Raw genomic sequence first — 23,770 nt, 5'->3', positions numbered from 1 at the left:
CCAACGTCACAGACCACTAGAGTGACATTTCCTCCATATATAACCACTTTAAGTAGCTGGACAATGTTTCACATTTCATCATTGGGTGATTAAACAAAATGTAATCATCTTGTTATGTGGGTATATATACAGTTTTCTGTTAAAAGTACCAACAAATGATGATGAAATAAATCTAATAAAAATTAATGGGACGAATGTATTTCAATAAAATACAAATCGACACTCAGAATAATGCAGTGCGAGTCAGGCTACATGGAGGGTATAACCAGATTGGGGTTGCAGTGGTAACTAATAACATTATTGATTATTTTGATGATATATTTATTTTGTAGCGACAACATTTAGACCGTTGAATATCTTTTTGTGGAGCCATGGTTCATCTAAATGGGGAATAAATTAAGTTAATTTTACAGCACTTGCTTTCTTGCCAAGATGAGAAGATTTTGACCACTTCCATGTCTGGACATTAAATATTCAGTTAGTGCCAACAGTAAAAAATAAATTCCACCTACCTATTTAGAAGAATACCACACTTAACTCAATGTAAAACCATGAATTGTTGTTTTTTCTGTATTTATTAGGGCTGCAAAATTCTAAAAAATGTCTGACTATGATGAATGATCATGGTGTGTGCGTTTTTTTCTTTTTTCTGGACAATAGCGACCAAACAAAGTCTGTAGAATAGATTTGTAGGCCAGGGCATCCTGCAGCATTACAGTACTTAATTCATTGTGATATTTTGATTCAAATTTTGCCTTTCATGTGTCTTCCTGTTATTTGGATATTACACTAGTAAATATTGTGAATCAATCAGCTTTTAAGGTGCTGGTAAGACTGGTGCAGGTGAGCCAGACTAGTTGATTCCCCCATTTTCGGTCTTAATGCAAAGCTAAGCTAATAGTCTCCTGGGTCTAGCTTCAAATTCAGTCTACATGAGAGTTGTATCGGCAAGAATGCACAGTAAATAAAGTCATCTAGGATGTATAAGGAGTAATCTCACTTCATTGCCACATTTCACTCCAATATGTCATCCAAATTTAGCCTTTTTACTTCTGCACAAATTCCATAAAGACAACATGCAAAATTGGGATTTTAGACGTGTTCTCTGTATATACATTCATCTTATGTGTGCTCATTTCTTACTGTAAGCCAGTAAAAATATTCTTTAGCCCATCATATCCAATAGTTTCTACTAAGAATTTTTCAGCAATGTTCTCAAGACATTAGTGTTAGAGTGAGCTCACTTTTAAAGCATGCTGTAACCTTGTTATCTTGTATTTAAATTCAATATGGGACCGTAGCAAAAAGATTAATTAAACATATTAAATGAACTCAGCCAGCTTGAACTCCTATTCTGTTTAGTGGAAATGCTAATTTAAGAAACATTTATAGTCTTCCATATTTTAACCTCATTGCAGCAGCATTCCCATAAGCATAGATAATATTACCCAAAGCATGTTGTCTATAAAATATATAGCTGTTATGATTCAGGCTTGAATGAGCCTCCTGGTGCTCTATTAGATGGTGGAATATAAGGAAATAAACTGAACCATTTGTTGCTTTGAACCCTTTAATGTTTTTAAGTTATTCTGCTTTTTATATTGAATTATATTTTCAGCTTGTCTGTCTAAATCAAACCAGGATTAAACATAAATAAATTGTTGAAAGCATACAATTAAATCTATCATTCTTCCATCTGAATTACATATCAATAAAGATAGTGTGAATACAATTGAGGCTGAGTGTTTTGACACTGAAATCAAACAAGATGAATCAAATATCCCTTTCCACTCCACGTGGCTGGCAAAATTTACATTTAGATGTTTTTATTTGCAGGGGAAACACTCATCCAGGGCAACCCAACAATCCAATAGTGACACACCTGACCTGGAGCATATTGTTGAGTTCCCCCGGGACGCAGATAAGATGCCCCTGAGCAGATAACAACCATGCATCGCAACCATTAGCCCAACGCAAATATGAGAGTCAAAAATAACAGAGAGGGTGTTTATTCGTTGCCCAGTAATTGACTGAGCATTTCCATAATGGCATTGTGTTTCCTGCCAGGCTAATATGACCCCTATTAGTTCAGGAAACATACTGCAATCAGGCTCTGTGTGTGCACCGCCAGATACAGCCAAGGAAATGAATTGGGGAGAAAGGAGTGATGAGGGACAGGAGGGGGAGAGATGTAAACAATGGCGAGGTGCAGACAATGGGACGACCAGCGGGACAGGAGTGGAGAACAGAAGGGAAGATGAGTCATATCACTGCAGCGAACCGGGCGCAGATTAAAATGCCACTGCAGCTACTGGGCTATATTGAAATTTTAATATTCACCAAAAACTCACTAGTTTCTTTTCTCTGAATCTTTAACTTTGAATCCCTGTGTTGTACGGTAGGAAACATGGATATCTTCTGTATTACAGTCTCCCCCCATTTTAAGGTATGTAAAATAGGGATGGGCGTTTGGAAGAAACCTGCCAACTCGAGCATCGATAGCGTTAACGATCAATTTAACTGATTAATCCCTGCATGCATACATGGGCAAAATAAAAGATATATATATATATATATATATATATATACAGTACTATGCAAAAACCTGTTTTGATAACGGACGCTTTTATTTCGAAAGGACGAAAAGAGACCTGACCTGGTCGTAAAACTGAAGTAAGATTATACTGTAAAGATAACATCAAGGAGTTCAATGTTTTATGTTTTAGCCTCCGAAGAGGCATGAGGTTAGTTTTCTCAGTAATCTTGCATATTTTAATGTGTTTTGTGTTTAAATAAGTTTTGGATTAAATTAAACCTAGTAATTCATGCTAGCAAGGTTTGATACAGTAAGCTAGTTTTGCTCAAATTAATACTCTTGTATTTCTCTGTGTTTTATAATTGTACTTTCAGTATGCAAACTGTAGCTTTATCCAACTTAATGCACAGCTCATCGGCTTCTTCACGTATGGCCGCAGAACTGAACGCTTGGCCGTGTTTCAGTTCAGTGAATACTGATATGCATTCATAGATGAAATGTAAAAAATATACAGATTGATTAAAAATTCCACATGATCGACCAAATTCTTAACGACCATTATCGATTATTGTAATTCTCTCCTCTTCGGCCTCCCCCAGAAATCCCTCCATAAGCTCCAACTGGTCCAGAACTCAGCTGCCCGTATCATCTCCCAAACCCCCTCTTTCCACCACATCACCCCCATCCTACAGCAACTCCACTGGCTTCCAATTAACTTTCGGATCAACTTCAAAATTCTTCTTCATACCTTTAAAGCCATCCACAACCTTGCCCCTCCCTACCTGTTTGACCTCCTTCACACTGCCACCTCCACCCGCTCCCTCAGATCCTCCTCTTCCATCCACCTAACTGTCCCCCCTGCCTGGCTTACCACCATGGGGAGCAGAGCTTTCAGCCGCTCTGCTCCCAAACTCTGGAACTCACTCCCACCGGACATCCGAAACATTGACTCCTTCCCTCAGTTCAAATCCTCTCTCAAAACCCACCTTTTCAGGATAGCATTCTCACTATAGACGTCATGATGTTTTTACTAGCACTTTTAATTGTTTTTGTCTTTGTTTTGTTTTGTTATCTGTTTGCTCTTGTTTTAACTTGTAAAGTGTCCTTGAGTGACCGGAAAGGCGCTGCTAAATAAAATGTATTATTATTATTATTATTATTATTATTATTAATAGATCATTGATTAATTATTCCTATCCCTAATGTAAAAATACTAACTAATAATAATAAGCCACACCCACCATCACTGCCTGTATACTAGGTTAACCTGTGAAAGAGCACTGCATGCCAGCCACAGAGCATAGCAGCGGTAGTGTTGGGGTTAGAGGTCTCCCCTCAAAAACGCCAATAAAGGGCATTTGTACAGGCAGGAAAATACAACTCATATTTATGTTACATAGAATGTGCTCCTCCACCATCTTGTTGATGTAGTAGTAATAATTGATGCCGATTTGGAGTTTAAATAGGGGCTGTCACACTCCAGGTAAGAGGGAGAGCAGGTGGATGTGTCAAACAAGTGGCAGATTTTCCCCCACAAGAACGGGGTTCATGTCCGAGGTGAAAACAAAACAAATTACTTTTTTCTGTAACTTAGGTTTCATGGTTTGTGAATCACGTTTTTTATGTAACTTCCGTTTTTTATGTAATTTACGTTTTTATGTAACTTACGTTTTTATGTAACCTATGTTTTTTTTATGGTAGTCACGTCATCCACATAACACACTTCAAGGCATTTAGTGAGATTTATTTACTGTTCAAACTGTCTTTTATAACGGCTAACTAGGAAGTTTATTGCCCTAAACCTAGGTCAGTGAGTTTGTAGCATAAATTCACTGAAACTGGAGCCTTTTTTACAACAGCAAACCATACGTGTATGTAAGAACGCTTGTCTGTATTGTTATGGGCAGTGTTGAGAAACTGTTTTTTCTGTTGTTTGGGTTAGAGATCTTGTTGGAGGTTTCAGGTTTCTTCTATGGCTTTTGATTAGCTTTTGAAGTAGTGATGTACCTAATCTAGCTTGCTCGGCGTACAGCTGAATCCCAGACGTAGGGAAGTGCACAGACATCTCCAACTTATAGGAATGTAAGAATCGTCAATCTGAGACATTTTAGGGGACATAAAACTAAAAATAAATGCATTTTTGAGTGGAAGGGGACTTTAAAGCTGCTTCAGAAATTTTTATACTGAGACATCTTGTGCAGTTGCATGTCAGTGAACTGTTCACCCTTCAAGCCTACAGCAAGTATCAGAACAGTCAAAATACCCAACAATAGGAATTGATTTAGACAAAAAGGGCATTGCTTATACTATCTTGGCTGTTAGAGAAGACAGAATTCAGTCTTTCCTGCTCTTTCTTTATGTTTCTGAGGCGTATTGGAAAAGACAACAGCCAAGCCAAGCTTTAAAATACTTGAGCTATACAGTATGTCTTGTGCTACATTGCTGGTGTTGTTGTTTTGTTCCCTCTGCACTTCTTCATGGCTGTTACTGATTTAGCTGCATGCTGGGCCAGCTAATCCTGCCTCTGATCAATACTCCACTTCTCCTGCTCACACTCTGGATTTCATCCAGGAACCAGCACAGCTGATATCTTTATTTACCTTCTCTGCTCGTCATTCATAAAGCCAGCATCAGGGAGAATTGAAATTTACATTTAAAACACTATGGATGTGATACAGTGGATAGAATTTACTCCATTTGCCTCGGCTGGGATTGTATTTGCCCTGATATGTTTGCAGCTGGTTGTGTTAACGTGCACTGCTTAGCTCATCTTTGTTTTGTGTGAAATAGCTCTGTCAGCCCCCAACTTAAAGCTGTGTATGTTAGGCCAAACACATCACCCCTGTGTCATTGTGGTTTTACGGCCGGCAGCTTTCAGAAAAAGTGCACACCAGAGCATCGGCGATACCTGCTGTCCCTCTGTCTGTCTGAAGGATTCGCCTCAACCCATTACATGCTTGGATGCTGATAGTGTTTGTCAGGATGCTCTGCACGCACAGAGACAATTAAGCTGAAACACAAGGCTGGCTTAATGAAGCTCGGCAGTAAAAACATCCTCAAACAAGGTTCTTTTGCCATAGAGATAGAAGAAGACAAGGTCCATTCATGTCAGGAGGAACCACATGGCTCAACTGGTGCATTGTTGTGGTGTAGGTTTATGCTTTGGTGACCATGCAGAAAGACCGATAAGCCATACATATTTATTGAATTGAAGACTAAATGACACACATGCACATAATTATGCACTCTTCATTTCAGAGGATAGTGATTTTAGTCCCACACAGATCTGTCTTTTCTGTAACATGCTATGTTAATTTCTCAGCAGATTTCCTACTGGAGCATATTTTGACAACCCGGATCAGTGTGAGTCAGCATCTGAGTCATTTTGACCCTTGTTTTTGGTTCCTTGTTTTTTCTTTTTTGCTCCTCTTTCAAGTGGCTAAAATAAATGTGAATTTTGATGTAGTATGTTGGTGTAACTGTGGGATCCAGCTGAGTAGATTCAAGCAACATACAGGTTTTCTGTGTTCCAGCCAATTTACTGTGTGAAACGTTTCGAGAAAACATCTGAATCATACATACAAAGTCCCCAGATAGTTCTAGTTCAGCATCTTGTTCGTCATCCACTGCTTAACTAATCAAATAATCTTGGTAACTGTCACCCAGCTAACTCAATTCCACAAACACAAACAGACAGTTAATTTGTTTATCTTTTTATTCCAGCTGCACAACAGGAAGTAATCTAAAAACTGATTCTAAATATGAAATGAACCATACCAAATCTGCTAAAAAAAAGAAAAAGACAGGTTAAATGCATTCAGAACACAACAATAGTGTGTTTATTGTAATACTTAACATGGTTGCATAAAATGGAACCAAGCCTTCAAGATGGGTCAAACAAAGAACCTGAGATTGCACTGCTCACATGAAAACTGCTGAAAGTGCTTCATCCACTTGCTGCTGCTGCTTTTGTTCTTGCAGCATTTCATAAGCCCCACCCACACCCTCGCACTTATCTACATGGTGTACTTTGAAGTGAGTTTAACAAAGCCAGACTATCTTTGACTTCCCTTCACTCGACAAAGAATAAAGCCTTGGTCAGATGTAATGGATATGCCTTGTTCCTCAGGCCTGTTTCCATACAAGTCGGAGTTTGCATCCATCGACAGCATGACCAAAATGTGAAGCCAAAATGCATTGATTGCCCCCTAGTGGCTGGCTGCAGTACAGTACAACATAAACCACAGAAGAGGTTGTGGCGCAGTTCGCCTGGTAAGGCGTTATTGCAGACAGTTTAAACAGTAAATAAATGTACGTAAATGCCGGAAATGAAGTACTTACAAGGGTCACATGACCAAAGTTATGTTAAAAAAACATAAGTCACGTTCAAAAGCGTGATTCACATAACTTAAAAATGGTCTACTTTAGTTTACTTTAGCAGCAAGATGGCGTTAACCGCATTACAGCAGATGGTGAAATGCATAAATATAGCTTGTTTTTAGCTGCCTGTACATGCAACCTATATTGACATTTTTGAAGGGAGAACAGGCTGCATAAATCGTACCCCCTCCATGTAAGCATGTGGAATATTAGAACTAAAAAGTCAGTGCACATCAAAACATAAAGTAAGTGTCAAATAAATGTTGCCCTATGGTGGTTTTATATAACTAATGCAGTGCCCTTGGGAAGTATGTATTCGTATAGTGGGAGATTAAGTAGATAAAACACTTACTTTTCATGAGGTATGCACACCCTCCAGCACATACACATTGAACATTGATATTCGCTGGAAACTATTAGAATATTATTGGAAAATCTAACCTTGTAGTGCACTTTAAAAGTCCAAAAGATAGGTAGGCTAAATAGATTTACAGATGGGATGAGTCAGGTATGGAAATCCAGAGCGAATTGTGTTACTGACCAGGTGTAGGTCTATCACACAATGGGGCGGAGCTCCCCTAAAAGGCGTCCGATCAGAAACAGTGCAATGCCGCAACACGTCCTACGTAAACATTATTTTGAAAAATGAAATCAAAAATCTTCAAAATCGAGGATGCACACCTTCATGCCATGCGCAAGCCACATACAAAATCTTAGGTCAGTCTGACTAACGGTCAGCGAGATATGCCCCAGACACACATCCACACACACACACACACACACACACACACACACACTACTTTTATAGATGTGCTTAAGTTCATGTGGTACACCTAGAAAAGACTATGCAGCAACTTGGTTCATGTTTTGTACTTCTATTCCTATAGTACCCTCTCCTTTCTCCTCTGTGTTGTTGCTTTTCATTTGACAGTATATTGCCTAAATAAGAAACTTATTGGTTTGTGCTCACTTTAAGCCCACTGGCAGGTGAAGCTGGTGTTATAATCCCAAATAATGTCTAAATGCGTTTTCAGTTTTTGTCTTGGTTCAGTATAGACCCTTGAAAGCTTGAAGGTTTGTTATTATTTTTCTGAGGGGAGTGCCGGTTTTGGTAAAGCACTCTGTGTAATCATTTTAAAGCCCTGGAACACTGTGACGAATGGCAGGATGAGTCACATTTTAGCAGCAATGGAAAAGGAAATTATGCGACTCTTTGAAATTATCTCTCTGTACTCCCTGGGCTCTGAATTTTCCCTCAGATTAGATAAACAGTTCTCTTTTAATGAAGTGAAATATTTTATAATAATTGGCTGTCAGTGTGCATGTACCTGCAGCCCTTTATGGCAAGGTATTTCTCATCTCATTAATGTCCCCCTGCTGCCATTCTAGTGTGAAATGTTTCAGATAAAAAAAACAGAACTTGTTTAAATGTGATGTACTGCTTTCAAGTTAAATATTTTGCAAACTGGTGTTTCTTATAATTATTGTAAGGATTGCCATGACATTTTGTGCAGACATGCATGGTCCCTCAAGGATGGAAAACTTTGGTGAATCCCTGACGTCCCTTTAGTGCCAGCACCAGGATGACATTTCGTTTAATGGTTTTAAAGTCCAATTGAACTGATCATCCTTTTGTGCATAATAGTGTTTTTTTTTTTTTAATTCATTCTAGTTTTTAAATTATTTAAAGGGAGGGGGAAAACATTTCTGCCTCAGAATGTTGTTTGATTGACAGCAGCTGTCAGGCTGATGCCCAGCAGGCGAACAAGAGAAAAAATAAAGTAGAATTTGGTAAATAGTGTGTTGTTCACAATATTATTGAAGAGTAAAGCTGCTTCTTAACACTGTACGACAGCAACCTACCTCCAAGGGTGTTCCCCCAAAAAGTAAATTGCGGTCAAAAGTGGCCGCTGATATTACGTGGTTACCACCTGAAGTTCTGCTCTTCCCAGCAGATCAAAACCTGTGCATGTTCACATGAGCAGCAACAGCTTCACAACCCACCGTCATGATCAAAAACTTTTCTGCCACACAGTTACCACATGGTAGTGTGATCGCCACTTAAGGTTAAACCCTCATGCAAATGTACTAAATTGTCTTTTGCAGGTATGTTTACCTGCTGTTCAGTGTGCTGCAAATGACCAGCTAATTGGCTGTCAAACCTGTAAACAGATGTTAGCAGTTTCACATTAGATTTAATTTGTGTAATTTATGGCCAAGTACCTGAAAGTGAACGCTATTCCTACCAGCCTGGTCTTTTATGTGTCCTTAGCTAATGTAAGCCTGCTAACATGCTAAAGTAATTTGGCTAGCTACTACATGGCTGTTGACCTTTAGTTTGATAAAATGTTTAGTGCAGTGGTGAAGCCATCCTTGAACAATAACTTTTACCCCCATCTGAGATGTGTATTTTTGTTGGCTTCTTACAGTAATAGTGTGTCCATCAACAAATTTTGACACGCATTTTGAAGATTTGCATGAGAAAAGCTTGATGGAAACACCAAACTTCCACCAAAAATGCACATAAAAGTGTTTATGCTCAAATATTAAATGCGCTAAACTAGAGATGGAATGCATTTTGCAAATAAGTTCGGACATAGTGAACATTTAATTTGTGACTGATTGGCTGTTTCCGCTCTGAGGGTCAAGACGAGCTGACACAAAAGAACAGTTTTAAGTTGCCCAATTGAATCTAATTCCTGAAGACTTATTTTCTCTCAGGGGTGGCCGAAGTGGTTGTCGATTAGCCTCTTTTTTTATTATAATTTATCTCTTGCTCAATCTTTTCTTCTTCTGTTTTCTTTGTTGCATAATCTCTTCTACTATTGTTTCCTGACATATTGGCCTACAGCAATACATTACACCACCATCTTCCGACCAAAGTACGTTTATGCAGCTTCATGTATTCAATCTAAATCAGCAAGATGAAAGGTTCATGATTTATAATTTTGCATTTTTAACCATACATACATACAACATAAAGAAATAACTTTTAAATAAGCCACCTTTTTGTGGCTGTCTGTCTGTTCGTCTGTAAATGAAGGTAGCCAAGTTGGCTACTGCACTGCCCTTGATTACTTACAGAAGCGGCTACATCCGCAGTTTCCATGTCACCTGAATGAATTATCAGATGTTTCTAGTGTCACACTACTTTGTTAACCTTTACACCTGCTTATTCAGCTCTGCACTGCTCCCTGCCAGTGTGTAGGAGTGAGGAAACACACTCCAGGTGTTACAAATGAGAGGGTGTGATGTGTGTGCATGCTGGTGCCTCCAACTGATGTAGGGGGGAAAGAAGGTAGATGGGGCCGAGCTGGGCGTTTTAATCAGCCCGTTCTCCTTCCCTCCTTCCCTCTGGCCCTCCACTCATCTCATTACAGACAAGAGAGGGTGAGAAGTGAGGTCTGCATAGACCTGGGCATTAATTATTGAACCCTATCTTCTTTTACTCCAGCTCCTCCTCCACAGTCTCTGATAACCTTAACTCCCAGTCATTATACAATGTGGTAGGTATAGCACAGACAAGTTGAGAGACATCCAGTTGGGGAATTTAACCATTCAGAGATGGTACTACTTAATAGCCTGCATGTGGCATGTTTGCCTACACAAGCAGATATAAAGTTCACCTTTTTAATTGCATTTTAATTGTTTCTTGTTGCCCCAGTTGAGCTTCAGTGCTAATTAATTCCGCTCTGTTTTAAATGTGCTGTTGTGGCAAAATAAAAAAGCAAATAATTATTAAAGCTAACATTTGACTCCATGCTTTGTGTCATGTTGGCTGAGTTATGCTCTGCTCACTGCCTCCTGCCATGCCGAGTCAATTTGAATCGCTCAGTTGGACGCCAGCTAATGGAGGTTGGTGAGGTCAGCACGGCCAAGGCATTCAAACAACTTGAGGGCAACCTGACTGTGATGCTGCAAATCTCACTGTTATCTCTTTCTGTCCCCTGTCCCTGTCTTCTTTGCTTTTATGTATGTGTGTGTGCATCTTTGTGTGTGCACGTATGTGCTTCCTGCAGGTTTGAAAAGTCAACATCAAACCTCGACCTCCCAAAGCCTCTGAGCAGGAGAAAGAAGACGCTGCCAAGATGTTCAGCACCAAAAGGTCAGCACAATGTCACTTTTGATCTATTTTTATCCACTCAAAAAAAAGCCAGACAGAAATCTCAGGGCATTTTTAAAATGGCTTTCTGCTGATAATGGCTGACATTTCTGTTCAGATATGTTCCACTGATGACTTGGATGTGAAAAGACATTGATGTTGAGAAATGTGATGATTAATTTCAGGTCACAGCACAGAAAAAAAAACGTATTAACCCTTTAATATAAAGTCTCTGAATGATTTGAAATGCTTTATCTTTACCCATAAACACTTTTCAGTTTATATTTTCAGCTACCACATTTGTAAATGGCTAGACCCCAGAGAATCCTTTAAACTGAAGTGTAAATACTCTCACACAGCCTCAGTAGGAAGTTTAGGAAACTCAGCTCCAAGTCTTTCTTGGTTGTGTGTACATTCTGTATTTTTAATGTGGCTCGTGGTAGCGTACAGCCTGCATAAATCATTCATCACTTTGGCTTTTCTGGATGTTGACTGCAAGCTAGAAGTGGTCACATTGCTTGCCAGTATGTGTAAGGCAGGTTAGGAGAATCAAAACAAAATGCTTTTAGTTGTTGTTTTTTTTCATTTAGGTGAACCGTTAACAGCTTGGGTTTGATAATACTTTACCATACATTGCTGAGAACAGCCTGTTTATTCACCCATTGAAAACACATATGAATTTCTCTTAAATAATTAATTCCATAAATTCTAATAGAATAGTGCATTTTGAATCCATAAGGATATAATGTGCAAGCTTATTACTTTAAGAGCTAATAGTGTTTTCATAGCCTTCAGCTATATAGCTAACCTGGAGATCTTGTGCAGAAATTGCAGATTGCATGACTGTAGTTTTCCCAACAGGAAGTGTTGAACAAAAGTCTGACAAATATATGGATAGCCCATACTTTACATGTGCACATTTGACATGTATTTTGACAAACTTTTCATACAAACTGGTGAGAAAATCCAGTGTCTGCAAGTGATGCATTGATAAAATAGCGTAATAGATCAATTATACTGTAGCTAAGCGACTGTAACAAGCCATGGCAGGCCTGTCAAGCATTAGATTGTCACCATGATAACAAGAGTAAGAGAAATGCAGGAGTTTTTAGGGTGATGTCTTTTATTTAGTCTTTCCAAAACCAAAAATACAAGAGCAAACATGAAAGAACTGGATTAAATGGTCTGCATTTAATATGTAAGCTGCAAATATTACCATGCCTGGCTGACTATCTAACAACTACAGTGGTAAGCATTTCAAACAATAAAAAATGATCCGCCTTATTTCTGTACATATTGAAATCTGTTAGGGATGTACAATATGATTTTTATTTACTGATACCTGATAATTCCCTGCTTCTCATGTCTGACACCAATACGATAACAAATCATTTTGGATTTTATTTAAGTTCTTAAAGTATAGTTTATGCACAGAATGGCTAAGCTGTAGTGAGCAAAGATGGATGATTTTAATACTGCATAGCTCTGTATTAACCAAATGTAATTGACATCTCAAACACAATTTATTTTTTCCAGTCAGTACATCCAGAGCTTCATGAACAACTGTGGCTAATGTAGAGCATTTTGCCCAAGAATTCAAAAGAAATTGACAGAATATGCCAAATTATACATGTTTTTGTATTAATACTCAATACCACTGACTAGCCACTGTCACCTACTGTATCGGAGTGTGTAGATGCTGTGTTTATTCAGTCAGTTGAAGCAATTTCAGAATAATATAAATCAATTTAGATGTATCCCTGACTCTAAACCTACTATACATTACCTACTGAGGACTTGATGTGAAATCTAGGTAAATTCTGTGTGAGAGTTATAAAGATAAAAGCACACCGTCTCTAGTCCCCAGCCAAAGAATACTGTAGAGAGGAAGTATTTGTGTTTTCTTCCCATTCTGTAGCTTGTGTACTGAAATTCATTTTTATTTTTAAATGTTTTTCAGTACCGGTGCTTTTTATAGTTCTACAACTGATCCTTACAATATCCAATCTTTATATTTGACCTCGTGCATTCAAGTACTCATCTATTTACTATACACACACACATACACTGAGTTGTTATCAGTAGCTAAGCTGATAGGTATGTGAAAGGGCTTCTTATTGATAGCAGCACAATCCATGATATAGGAGCCACACGGCGAAATAGCCCTGACACCCACCTCTCAAATCCTTATTTCCATTGACAAAAAGGACTCGCCACTGCATTGGTAAGCTCCTCTGCATACAATATGATGGACATGGGTTCACATGCAAGCCACATAAGGTTTAATTTAGGTATTTGTTGTCTGTCAAAAGGAAAAATGTGTTTAGGGTAGTTTCAGTTGTGGGAAAGTGAGGTATAGGAGCAGGTTAAGGTATCATAATCCCATGGGGACCAAGTGCTGTCACAATGCCGCATCCATCCACCGTCTCTGCGCAGTGTGTGTGATCATCATACAGTGGGTGAGAAGATGATTAAACCAAGCCAGCTCTCCATCTTCAGGGAGCTGTGTCAGCACAGTCGGTGACACGGATACGCTGAAAATGACTGTAATAGGCTGCCATCTTGAAATTCAAAGACTCCAAAAGCTCATTCACATTTTTGCTGAATATGAAACAAAGCATTTTTCTCTCGCTAAACTGCTGAACGTAACATGAAGTGGCTGAGGAAATCTGTGTATCTGTCAGAGATTGCTATGTGCTGTTGTGGCTTTATCTGTGGGTTTTTAATATTGGCTTTCCTCTTGGGTTCCCTCGAGTCATCTCAAACAACACTAGCGTACAATGCAAGAGCCAAATTAAAAATCTTTCATTAAAATTTAATCAGTCAAACGTCTTAACGTAGCAGTTTAGCTTTGATTTGAATGGAATGAAGTTGTGAAACAGAGGCATGGATAATAAATCCAATGCATTTGCACTTTGTGCTTCTGACTTTCTTTAGAGCTCTCTCCTCTGATGAACTGCTTCACTATTATGGATAAACTGAGGGTGCACGTATCCACAGCTTGATTGTATTTGTCTACATGTGCTCATTAAAATGTAACTGGAGCGTCGTTAATCTGAGTCTTTCATTCTGGATGAGAACATTTATGAAGTTATGCATCATAGCTTTAATTTGGGTTACATATACAACTCTTACTGGCTACAGTTGCTTATGCCTGCTTGCATAAATCAACTCCATAAAAAACAGAGATATGATTGTCTTGGAAATTCAATTAAATTTGTAATGTTTTCCCGACAGAGATGTAAGTAAAAAAAACACCAATCAGAACCCCAACCTTAAGGTCTAGTTTGGCAAACAAACCATCAAGATTTACCATGGTGTTTTAATTAAATGTTATTTAATTTCTTCATTGCCAGGGGTGAATATTCTATCGTTTTGTCTTGTCAGCAGCAAGTACCAAGCTTCAGTGTTTTCTACCATCATCACAAGAATTATAAAACACTGCTGTGTCTGTCTCATTTACACTTGTTCCATTTTTCTGTTGTCATATTTCATGGATGTAGCTGCTGCATGGGCTGTAAAAATAGTGGACTAAGACATCATGATATCACTCATTGGTTTTTGGACAGTTTTGAAGCCTCACATTCAGCATTTTGAACATCACCACCTTAACAGTCGACTCCTTAGGGTGTCTTTTTACCTTTTTACTTTTCTTTTTACCGAACACTAAATAAAAGGAAAATGTTACCAAAAAGACACTGTGTTAGTGGCCTATTGATCATAAAGTAGCCCCTAGGAATGTTTTTTGAGGAAATTAATCAAGTTTAAAGTAGGGTAATTTTCCTATTGACTTGCATACAAACTGACTTCCTATTTGGAACCAGCGAAGTTGCCCCCTGCTGGTCATTATATAGAATGCAGGTTTAAGACACTTTCGTATTGGCCTCACTTTTCAGGCCCGAGTAAAGTACAAATGGATTATATTGTTGTGCTTGCTTTGTTTTTTGTTGCTGCACTTGCTTGATATTTGGCTGTGGGAGCAAAGTTAATAACTTATGTAATCATAACAAAAGCGCATGTCAAGCTGTTCATATTTATGACAGCAATGTAGAAGTGAATTGCTTCTGAAACTGTCAGGGCATTAAATCACAGAAAACACCAATTCTTACTCATGCCACTTTACTGAAACTAAAAGTAAATCCACCTGAACTGTCAGTTAGAATCCTCCATTGCATTGTGAAATGGCATGTGCATCATTTGATCTTAAACCAATGTAATAACATTACCACTTGCCTTCATTTTCACTTCCAAGAAGGTAAAATTGTGGTTATTTGAAAGCCAAAGATAAAAACACTGGACACATTGTAAATAAACAGGTTATTCTTGATTGTACAGATTTTTGTAGCAACTTTAAATTCAACATTCAATCTGCATGGATACAGCTTAATAGAAGTTATTTTTGTTTCAATACGTGTTCAGTTTACACCTGAAATGATGCAGACATCATGTTACTCCAGCTCTAATACACAACACGGCCTCAGTTTAACCCCAGGTTTCCAGTTTAAGTCACTCAGCATTATCTTCCCAGGCTGTGGGGATGTTTGCTTGGATGACTGTCACAAAGAGTAATTTGGTTTCCGTCCTTGGTTGTCAGCCATGTAGGGTCATCAATTCAAAGTAGTTCCTCCCAGCTGTTTTTGGAACCTATCGGGACAGGGACAGGAAATAACTGTCAAGCCAGCAGCAGCTCAGACAAAGATCATGCAGAGATGGCATGAAGGTGTCACAACTGGACTAGTAATTGCTTTCAGTGGGAGCTGTAATGGAATTACTGCTATATGAGTTATACTCATTAGTGGCAAAATGGTAGACCCTACCTCTCCAGGTCTCTCCACAGCTTTTCCACATTAAATCTGAGTGGATGTCTAATTTAGCTTGACTGGGATGTGCTAAATGTACATTATGGGATGCCCCTTTATAGTGATGTATTGTGGAAAGATGACTTCCTGTGGTAGCTGATAGGTTATCACTCAGTCACTGGATGACTCATCACAAACAATAAAGAACATCTTTATCTGTCATGCCACACACTCTGTCCATGACATGTTCAGCATGTCCTTGGCATTCTCTCCTATGATGATGATATAGTGTGCAAGTACCTGCACCTCTGCCCTCATCTCTACAGCAATCAATATGTCACATATTCATCATGGTAGTTAAGCTTCTAATGGCAACTTAGTAATTACAGCCTTAACGAAATATCAGATCCGACATTGACCCCCCACTTATCCTGACCTTCATAAGGAGTAATTGGATATCTGACTGTAGCTCTGAGCTGTTGATCGACATCAAGGGGCCTTGCACTTGATTACTTATGTATGCAGGGAAAGAGAATGGTGTCTGGGGAGTAGAGTGCATGCTGGGATGTGTTAACCCCCTGCAAAGGCCTGCTGATCCAATCATGATGAACAGGCTGCCATAGCGACACCGCACGCTGACTCTCCTTGGACTGACCTTGAAGGGTGTTGCAACAGTGTTGCTGTGACTATTATCTTTCCTGCACTTTGAGGAGTTTGTAATGTAATATACATTAGGTTGGGCTGATCGATTAAGCTGAATACTAATATGAGTGGGGTTTTGCATTTAATTATACTTGGCCACAGAAAGTAGTAGTTTCTGAGGAGCTGGCATGTGTCCATTATAATAAAATACCAAGACACCTGAATAGCCCCAGTAAGAATTTTAACCATCTTTGTAAGGAGTGCACAACTTTTACTTGAACTTTTATATTTACTGTGTGACAGTCCCACAGTTACATTCTAGTTTTATAATAATAATACTTTTTTAGAGCACTTTTCAGAGTACTAAAAACACTTTACAAGTAAATAACACAATTTAAAAACACACTCACACATAAATGTAGTGGGAGCAACAAAAAGCATGGAAATATAACACAAAACAACTTAAAGCAGTCACACAAAGCAATTTTTTGGTGAGTTTTTGTCAGTTTTTTTTGAAGATGGGAAGGTCAGTACAGTTACAGATGTTTTGTTTGTTTTGTTTGTTTTTTATTGTAATTTTGACATTTTTATCTCTATCAGTAATAATAACTTTAAACTCACCAACTTAACTGGTGTGATCTGGGAAGAAGGTAAAATGACAGAGCAGGACGAACATTAGTGGTCAGTGTTGTAAACAAACCTCTTGGTTATCTGTATTTTCTACTTCATCTTTAAAAAAAGATTGGACTTACGATCCTGCCATTCCCTAACCAGGAAATATTCAACTCAAACACAAATAAAAACTATTGGCTGTGTAGCTTTTGTTCTGCAATATATAAAACATTGTTGTTTAAATATATTTTGGGGGGCATTTTTGATAGCAGACAGTATAAAGGCAGCTAGGACACCTTGCATTCTACAATATTAAACACATTTGTATACAATATATAATTATACCAAATGTTGTATTCTTAGTCCTACCGAGACAGACTCAAAGTACATGACCAGAGCCTGACTCTCAGTAGATGGGATGTCAATCAAGGTGCTGTCAGTGGAGGTTAATGTTCAAATTTAATCGATGTGAAAACGTCAAAGGTAGTCATGAGGTTTCTGTGTCGGTCCCTCATTAAAAAAAGAGCAAGTGCATCTCTCCAGGCTCCCCATTCAGCTCTGATGTTCAACAATCAAACAAGGAGTAATCCATCATAAAAGAGGCTCAGACAGACAGCAGCAAGAGGTGTTGTCTTGTGTAAATGACTTTGAATCTTTCTCAAGTGGAAGTAAGATCTCTTAATGATTGTTTCATGTAAAACACATCACAATAAGATCCATCCTGTGTGACAAACTTCTAAGTAGTAGTAAATCATACAGTGAAGTGATATAAATATCACAATATTTCAGGTTATTTTTTACAATGACAATATTCTTGAAGATACTACAAAATACAGAAATTATTATTTTTGAATCTGTATAAATAAAAATTAAAACAATAAATATAAATCAATGATCTATATTGTCGTGAAGTGCAAATCTCAACAGCTAAAATTACAAAAAAAATGACTCTTGACTCTTCAGTACAAAATGGAGTTATCAGAAAATAATAAAAATAATAATAAAAATGTCAGTGTTGGAATGTAACTAAGTACATTTACTCAAGTACTTTACTTAAGTTCAGTTTTGAGACATGTTTACTTAACTCACATATTTCCATTAATGTAACATTATACTTCTACTTCACTACATTTTAAAGGCAAATATTGTACCTTTTACTCCATTACATTTAACTGCCAACTTTAGTTACTTGTCACATCAAGATTTTACATGAAAAACGTGATACATTTAAAGTGATTAGACATTTTATAAATTAAACCATATAACAGCATAATACTACTTGAAGTAAAGCTTTCGTTACTTTTCACATCAAGATTTAACATAAAAAACATGATTAAACATTTTTGTAAATTAAACCACATAACGGTATATGAAGTAGTTAAAATAAGCCCTACCTTTGACGACAGTATAATTGTTATAATAATTTTGGATAACGAGTACTTTTACTTTTGTAACTTTAAGTAAATTTCATGCTGTTACTTTTGTATCTTAATGATGTAGGAATGTTGCCATTATCGTCATATGCATTTTTAATAATTACATTAAAAATACACCGGTATTGTCATGAACAATACGGTATGGCACTACATTGAAGTACAAGTCAATGGGCTGGCCTTTGGTCACACTAAAAACCCTAATGACATCATAAATGCATGCAGGCCACATAGGATGAGCTGTGTGTGCTGTTGCAGCCTCTCTCCTAGTGTGTGGTACTGCTGAGCACGCAGCCAGAGAGGCGACTACTATGCTAGCAAGAACAATGTGGATCTAATCAGTCTCACGGCTAGAGATGTCCAAGTTAGTCTGCAGCTCCACTGCTTAGTTTAACAATGCAGACGGCAGCAGCATTTTGATCAGGCAGACTTCGATGCGGCAGGTCTTGGACATAGGAAGTGACAGCATCAGTAATAGAGCTGGAGGACTGCTAAACTCTGCAAGAAAGTGATGAGGAGAGGGCTTTCTGCTGACACTGTAAAAGTGGGAGGTATCAAATGTCAAGGGACACATTAATTCCACTGTCTTCATGGTGCTAAGCAGAGGAAGACTGGATAAATATAAAGGAAAAGGTTTTGTTTGTGCCCCACACTATACATACATATATATACCTTTTCAGAATGTTGATATTAAATATGTTATATAGTATATTTTCCACACCGCCCTGTCTGCTCTCACTGCACAAGTCAGTTTCTCTGTTTGATGGAGGCATTGTTCAGTCTAACTTCTATTATTGATTGAAGGTAGTTGATTTGACTGACTCTACCACTCTATTGATTTTTCATGCTATTTAAAGAGTTTTGCTGTGGAGTTGAACAGAGCATTGGCCAATAATCCGTGGCCAGTGATCAAATCCTCGCTTCTGCTGTGCTCTGACATGCAGATCACCAGCTGGGCATTACAGCCGCTGGACTGAACGCCATCAGTTTGGCCGACAAAATGACATCTGTTATTAAGAACCTAGCCTTGTGTGCTACATTGTCTCATCTAATCACAAGCGGGATAAACACCACTACCATGACAACAGCAGATGTATGTTGTGGCTGTCTAAAACACATGGCCTTGTTGGTCTGTTTCGAGTGCACTCCAGCAACTCTGCCGACTGTTTTTTGTCCTTGGTGCTCTTTCTCTGCTGATGAAATTGGTTGCCAAAAAGCAGCTCTGACATATTCACTGTAATGTGGTGAAATGGTGACCTCCATGCAAGTATATCACACTAATATGTTCCGTATTTTCATCTGTTGTGTTTGTTGGGGTCGTGTGTGGAAAAAGGACTGTTGATTGTATGAATATGGTTGTCCAACTACTCTCAGACTTGAGTGGACACTGTTAATGTTTCAAGATAAAGACAAAGACCATGTGCTGAATGCATTTAACACTGCATTTTTGCAGCATTTGTTGTTTATTTTTAGCTTAGCTTGCTGTCAATGTAATTCATTGCTTATTTTCTTAAAGTTAAAAATATCTTGAAAATAAGTAGCTATTTATTTAGCATCACAGTCCTATGAAGTGGCTTTTTTGGGCGGGATGTGAATATATAATGAAAATAAAACATTGACATATTAACACCATTATGCAACCAGCAGATATGGAATAAAATTAGCATTCATTGGGAGTGGTGTTACTGGCCAGCTGTAAGTGGTTTCCAACGTCCCACTATGTTCACCAGCTAGTTGCTGACCTTGCTGTTACTGTAAGTGTTAAGCAGAAGTTAAGCAGCTAAAAGAAGCTGCTTGTTGTAGTTGATGAGAGTTTTTTGGGCCAGGCAGCCAATACAATTAGCTAACAGATGCTAAAATGTTTACTAGAGCTAAGGGAAATGGCAATGTTGGGTCATTTGTGTGGGTTTGTTACTTTGAGCGACATCTTTTACATTTCACATACAGATTTGATTCACTGATTAGTGCAGCTTTAAAAATTAGCTATGTGTTCATATTTCACATGTAATGAGATATATATATATAATAATGTGGTTTCCATATCTGTAAAGCTGTTTTTGAGCCTTCCATCTAGCCTAGAAATGTCAAGTAAAGTCCTCTGAGATTCAACAAGTCGCTGCTCTGTTTTGCAGCTTTTTGTTGTTGTTGTTGTTGCTCGCTGTCAAATAAAAAAAAAACTGGGCTAACATCTTGGTATTGCAGGGCATGTGGATGAATCCAGTTGATGTTTACAGCATCTGTATCATCAGGGGCTGTTCCCACTACACCCAGAACGTTTGTCACAACATGTACCCGGCATTCTCTGGCACTGGGTAATCAAAGTGAGTGGTATAGGATGAGGAGTAGCTCCACCCAGAGGATCCATCTCACCTCATAAACCACAACAACATAACATAAACATAAAAAACAGCACAAAGGTCACTGTTTTTTATTTTAGGATTTAACATGCATGTTCCTCTTTGAGGCTGATGGTGAGATATTTGTACCACCCTCCTCCCCCTCAGTTTGCCAATCTAGCACCTGTCACTCATTTTGATGAGCTGTCTGTCAGAGGTGTCCACCTCTAGCTGGAGGCGATAAATCCGCAAGGAAAAAAACAACAACACACAACAGAAGTGTTTTTCAACGAGTCATGTCCACTGGTCACATGTTCGGCACTGCATGTTGTTGCTGTGACCTTTCTGTGCTTGACAGCTGCACGAACAATAAACACTCTACACCCCGGAGCAGGGTTTATGTACACATACACGTGACGTATAATAAAAACACAGGCTAATCATTTATACTGTATTTATGTGTGAATTGGTGCATTAAGAGAATGACATACTTTTTATTTTACTGTTGCTGTTTAACTAAAGCACCGCATGTTGGGGGTGCAGAACAAATAACCAGCTATATGTATCCGCAGAGGTTGAATGTCACCTAGTGAAATTGGTGAAAGTGAGCCTGCAGTGGGCACCCGCTAATGAAATTTTGATGCAGCTTTATTTAGAACTATATTTTACAGGATTACGTTCCAGGCTCCGTTTCCAACTTCAAAGGCGAGCTTTCACCACTGCTGGGGGTAGCACGCGGAGCTGCACCACTCCCCAGAATAGGACGCTTCCTAACAATTTTGTACTTTTTTTTTCTTCTTCTTCCATCATTCGGAAGGCTTCCAAGTGATCATTTCTAATCTGACTCACTTTATTTTTCATCCTTTCCCCACTTCGCTCTGTTAATCCACAAAGTGAGATATGCAGTGGGTGTGTGTGTGGCGCTTTCGATTAGATTAGATTAGTGCTTTCATCACTTGTGGCCAGATGAGAGATAGAGTGACAGGGGGGAGGCGGGGGTTATAGAACTGCCCGCTTTCTCCAGTTAAATGGTTCTGAACTGGTGACAGCTTTACCCCAGAATAAACACTTGATGGGCTTTGTATGTTTGATCATTTTAATATTTCTGCTGCTCATATGTATTTATATCCTGGGGCTGATATGAATGTCTTTCATTGGTTGTTTCAATGAATGCATATAGGGTTGTGTGGTATAATAAGTCTTAAGATCACAATCTTGTGCAATCTAACTTTTCTAACATTTCTGGTGTGTTAGTGGGAAATCCACTGCATCAAACCAAGTAATCCCAATTTCACCCTAAACTGCATCAGAAGATCACAAGTGTGTGTTACTGCATGTGATGGACAGGAAGAGGGGCATGGCACATTGATGTAAATGCATGTAATATGTGTGGGAGACACGGGAGGAAAATGTAGTGAATGACAAAAATCTTAAATCAAGCATCGAGCAGCATTTGAGGCTGAAGTGCTTAAAAATGCATAATGTTGAGTCCACGGCATATAGTCTATAATCTAGTCAAACTATGTAATCATACATGCATACATGCATATAAATAATGACTTTATCATGTAAAGTCTGAGGCTTCAGACAGAGGTTTCCCTGAAGTTTACACAGGAATAATGCCACATTCACACGAGATCTGGCAGGGCGACCAGTAATCCCATTCATTTAGTGCATTTGGGGGATGCTTAAAAAAAAATGCAGCGGCCTGCGGTGAAAAACTTTTGGGAGATTTTTGGAGAAACGCAGCCCATCATCATGCAGTAGTAGCCAATCACTTCACCAGCAAGTTAGTAAAGGAGTACAAAAAAATCCCTGGAAACGGCTTCGGTAGAAGAAAGTTTAAAAAGAAACTGAGGGTAAAATATAAAACAAACACACTTACCATCACTGGCATGTTTCCTGGAACATGCTCGAGGCTAAGGTTAAGATTTGGTTCAGGGACCATGGAGAGAACGACCTTTTACTTTTCTGTTGCACTTCTCAAGACGAAGCTTATGCTACTGCAAAAAAGGGGACATATTATACTCATTTAAGCTTGTATTTTGGGTTTCTACTAGAACGTGTTTACCTGCTTTAATATTCAGAAAACACTGTCTGTCTGAATATACCTGTATTCACCTTCTGTCTGAAGTGCTCAGTGCTCAGCTCCCCTTCCCAAAAACCTCTGCTCGGATTGGTTTGCAAGAAACATATGGAACATATCCACCATTGGAAAATATATAGTCCTCAAAGCCATGCGTGGAGATACTCAGATGAGTGCAGATATGTTGAGGCCGCCTCAAAAAAACTGACAGTGTTTATTTTATTTCATTTTGTGGGTTGGAAGGCACTCCAGATACCCAAACGTATGTGCATAAAAACTAAAAGTCTTAACAAATGAGAAAAGTTGCTTTTTCCCACTTTTTTTCTTGTAGATTTGCCACTTTTATCTAGTAAATTTGCAACTTTTTTCTCGAAATATTACCTGAACTTACCAAATATAGTTCTTTTCCTGATAAAGGGTTAATCTCATTTTAACCAGAATGGTGTATCCTTAGAGAGAAACCTTGGAAAGCAGAATAAAACCATAATCCCCCAGTATGCAGTGATCATACTGCAGCATCTGACATAGCATAAATACCCATGTTGCATTCAAGTACAGTCAACCTTCCCCTTTGGCCCTCTACCTCCTCATTACGACCTCTCTCTCTCTCCCTTTGATTATTTCCGTCCCTTGGCTACCTCTCACTCCCCGTCCTCCAGCTGGATGGATGGTTTGCACCTCGGGTAGGTGCAGCAGCTGGTGCCCCAGGAGATCGCTGACCTGGGGTGAATGCTGAAAAAGACTCAAATTAACGTTTTATTTCATTACTCACATTTAAACACGGGCAGCGGCAGCAGTTCTCAATGTCATCCAGAGGGTAAACGCTGCTCAACCAGCGGGAAAC

At 38.6% G+C, this 23,770-nt stretch overlaps 1 protein-coding gene across 1 annotated transcript in view; it reads left to right on the top strand.

Moving 5' to 3' along the window:
- The window catches only part of oxr1a (oxidation resistance 1a), a 181,466-nt gene that overhangs the window by 6,628 nt on the left and 151,068 nt on the right, over nucleotides 1–23,770 (top strand). Inside the window, exon 2 of the mRNA XM_059338607.1 lies at nucleotides 10,936–11,021. Within this exon, the coding sequence (XP_059194590.1) occupies nucleotides 11,005–11,021 (17 nt within the window). The 5' untranslated portion in view covers nucleotides 10,936–11,004. The remainder of the gene's footprint in view (nucleotides 1–10,935; nucleotides 11,022–23,770) is intronic.

Source organism: Centropristis striata, chromosome 8 (assembly GCF_030273125.1).
Source record: "Centropristis striata isolate RG_2023a ecotype Rhode Island chromosome 8, C.striata_1.0, whole genome shotgun sequence".
NCBI classification, from domain to species: Eukaryota; Metazoa; Chordata; class Actinopteri; order Perciformes; family Serranidae; genus Centropristis; species Centropristis striata.
This window is presented reverse-complemented; position numbering and strand designations above follow the sequence as displayed.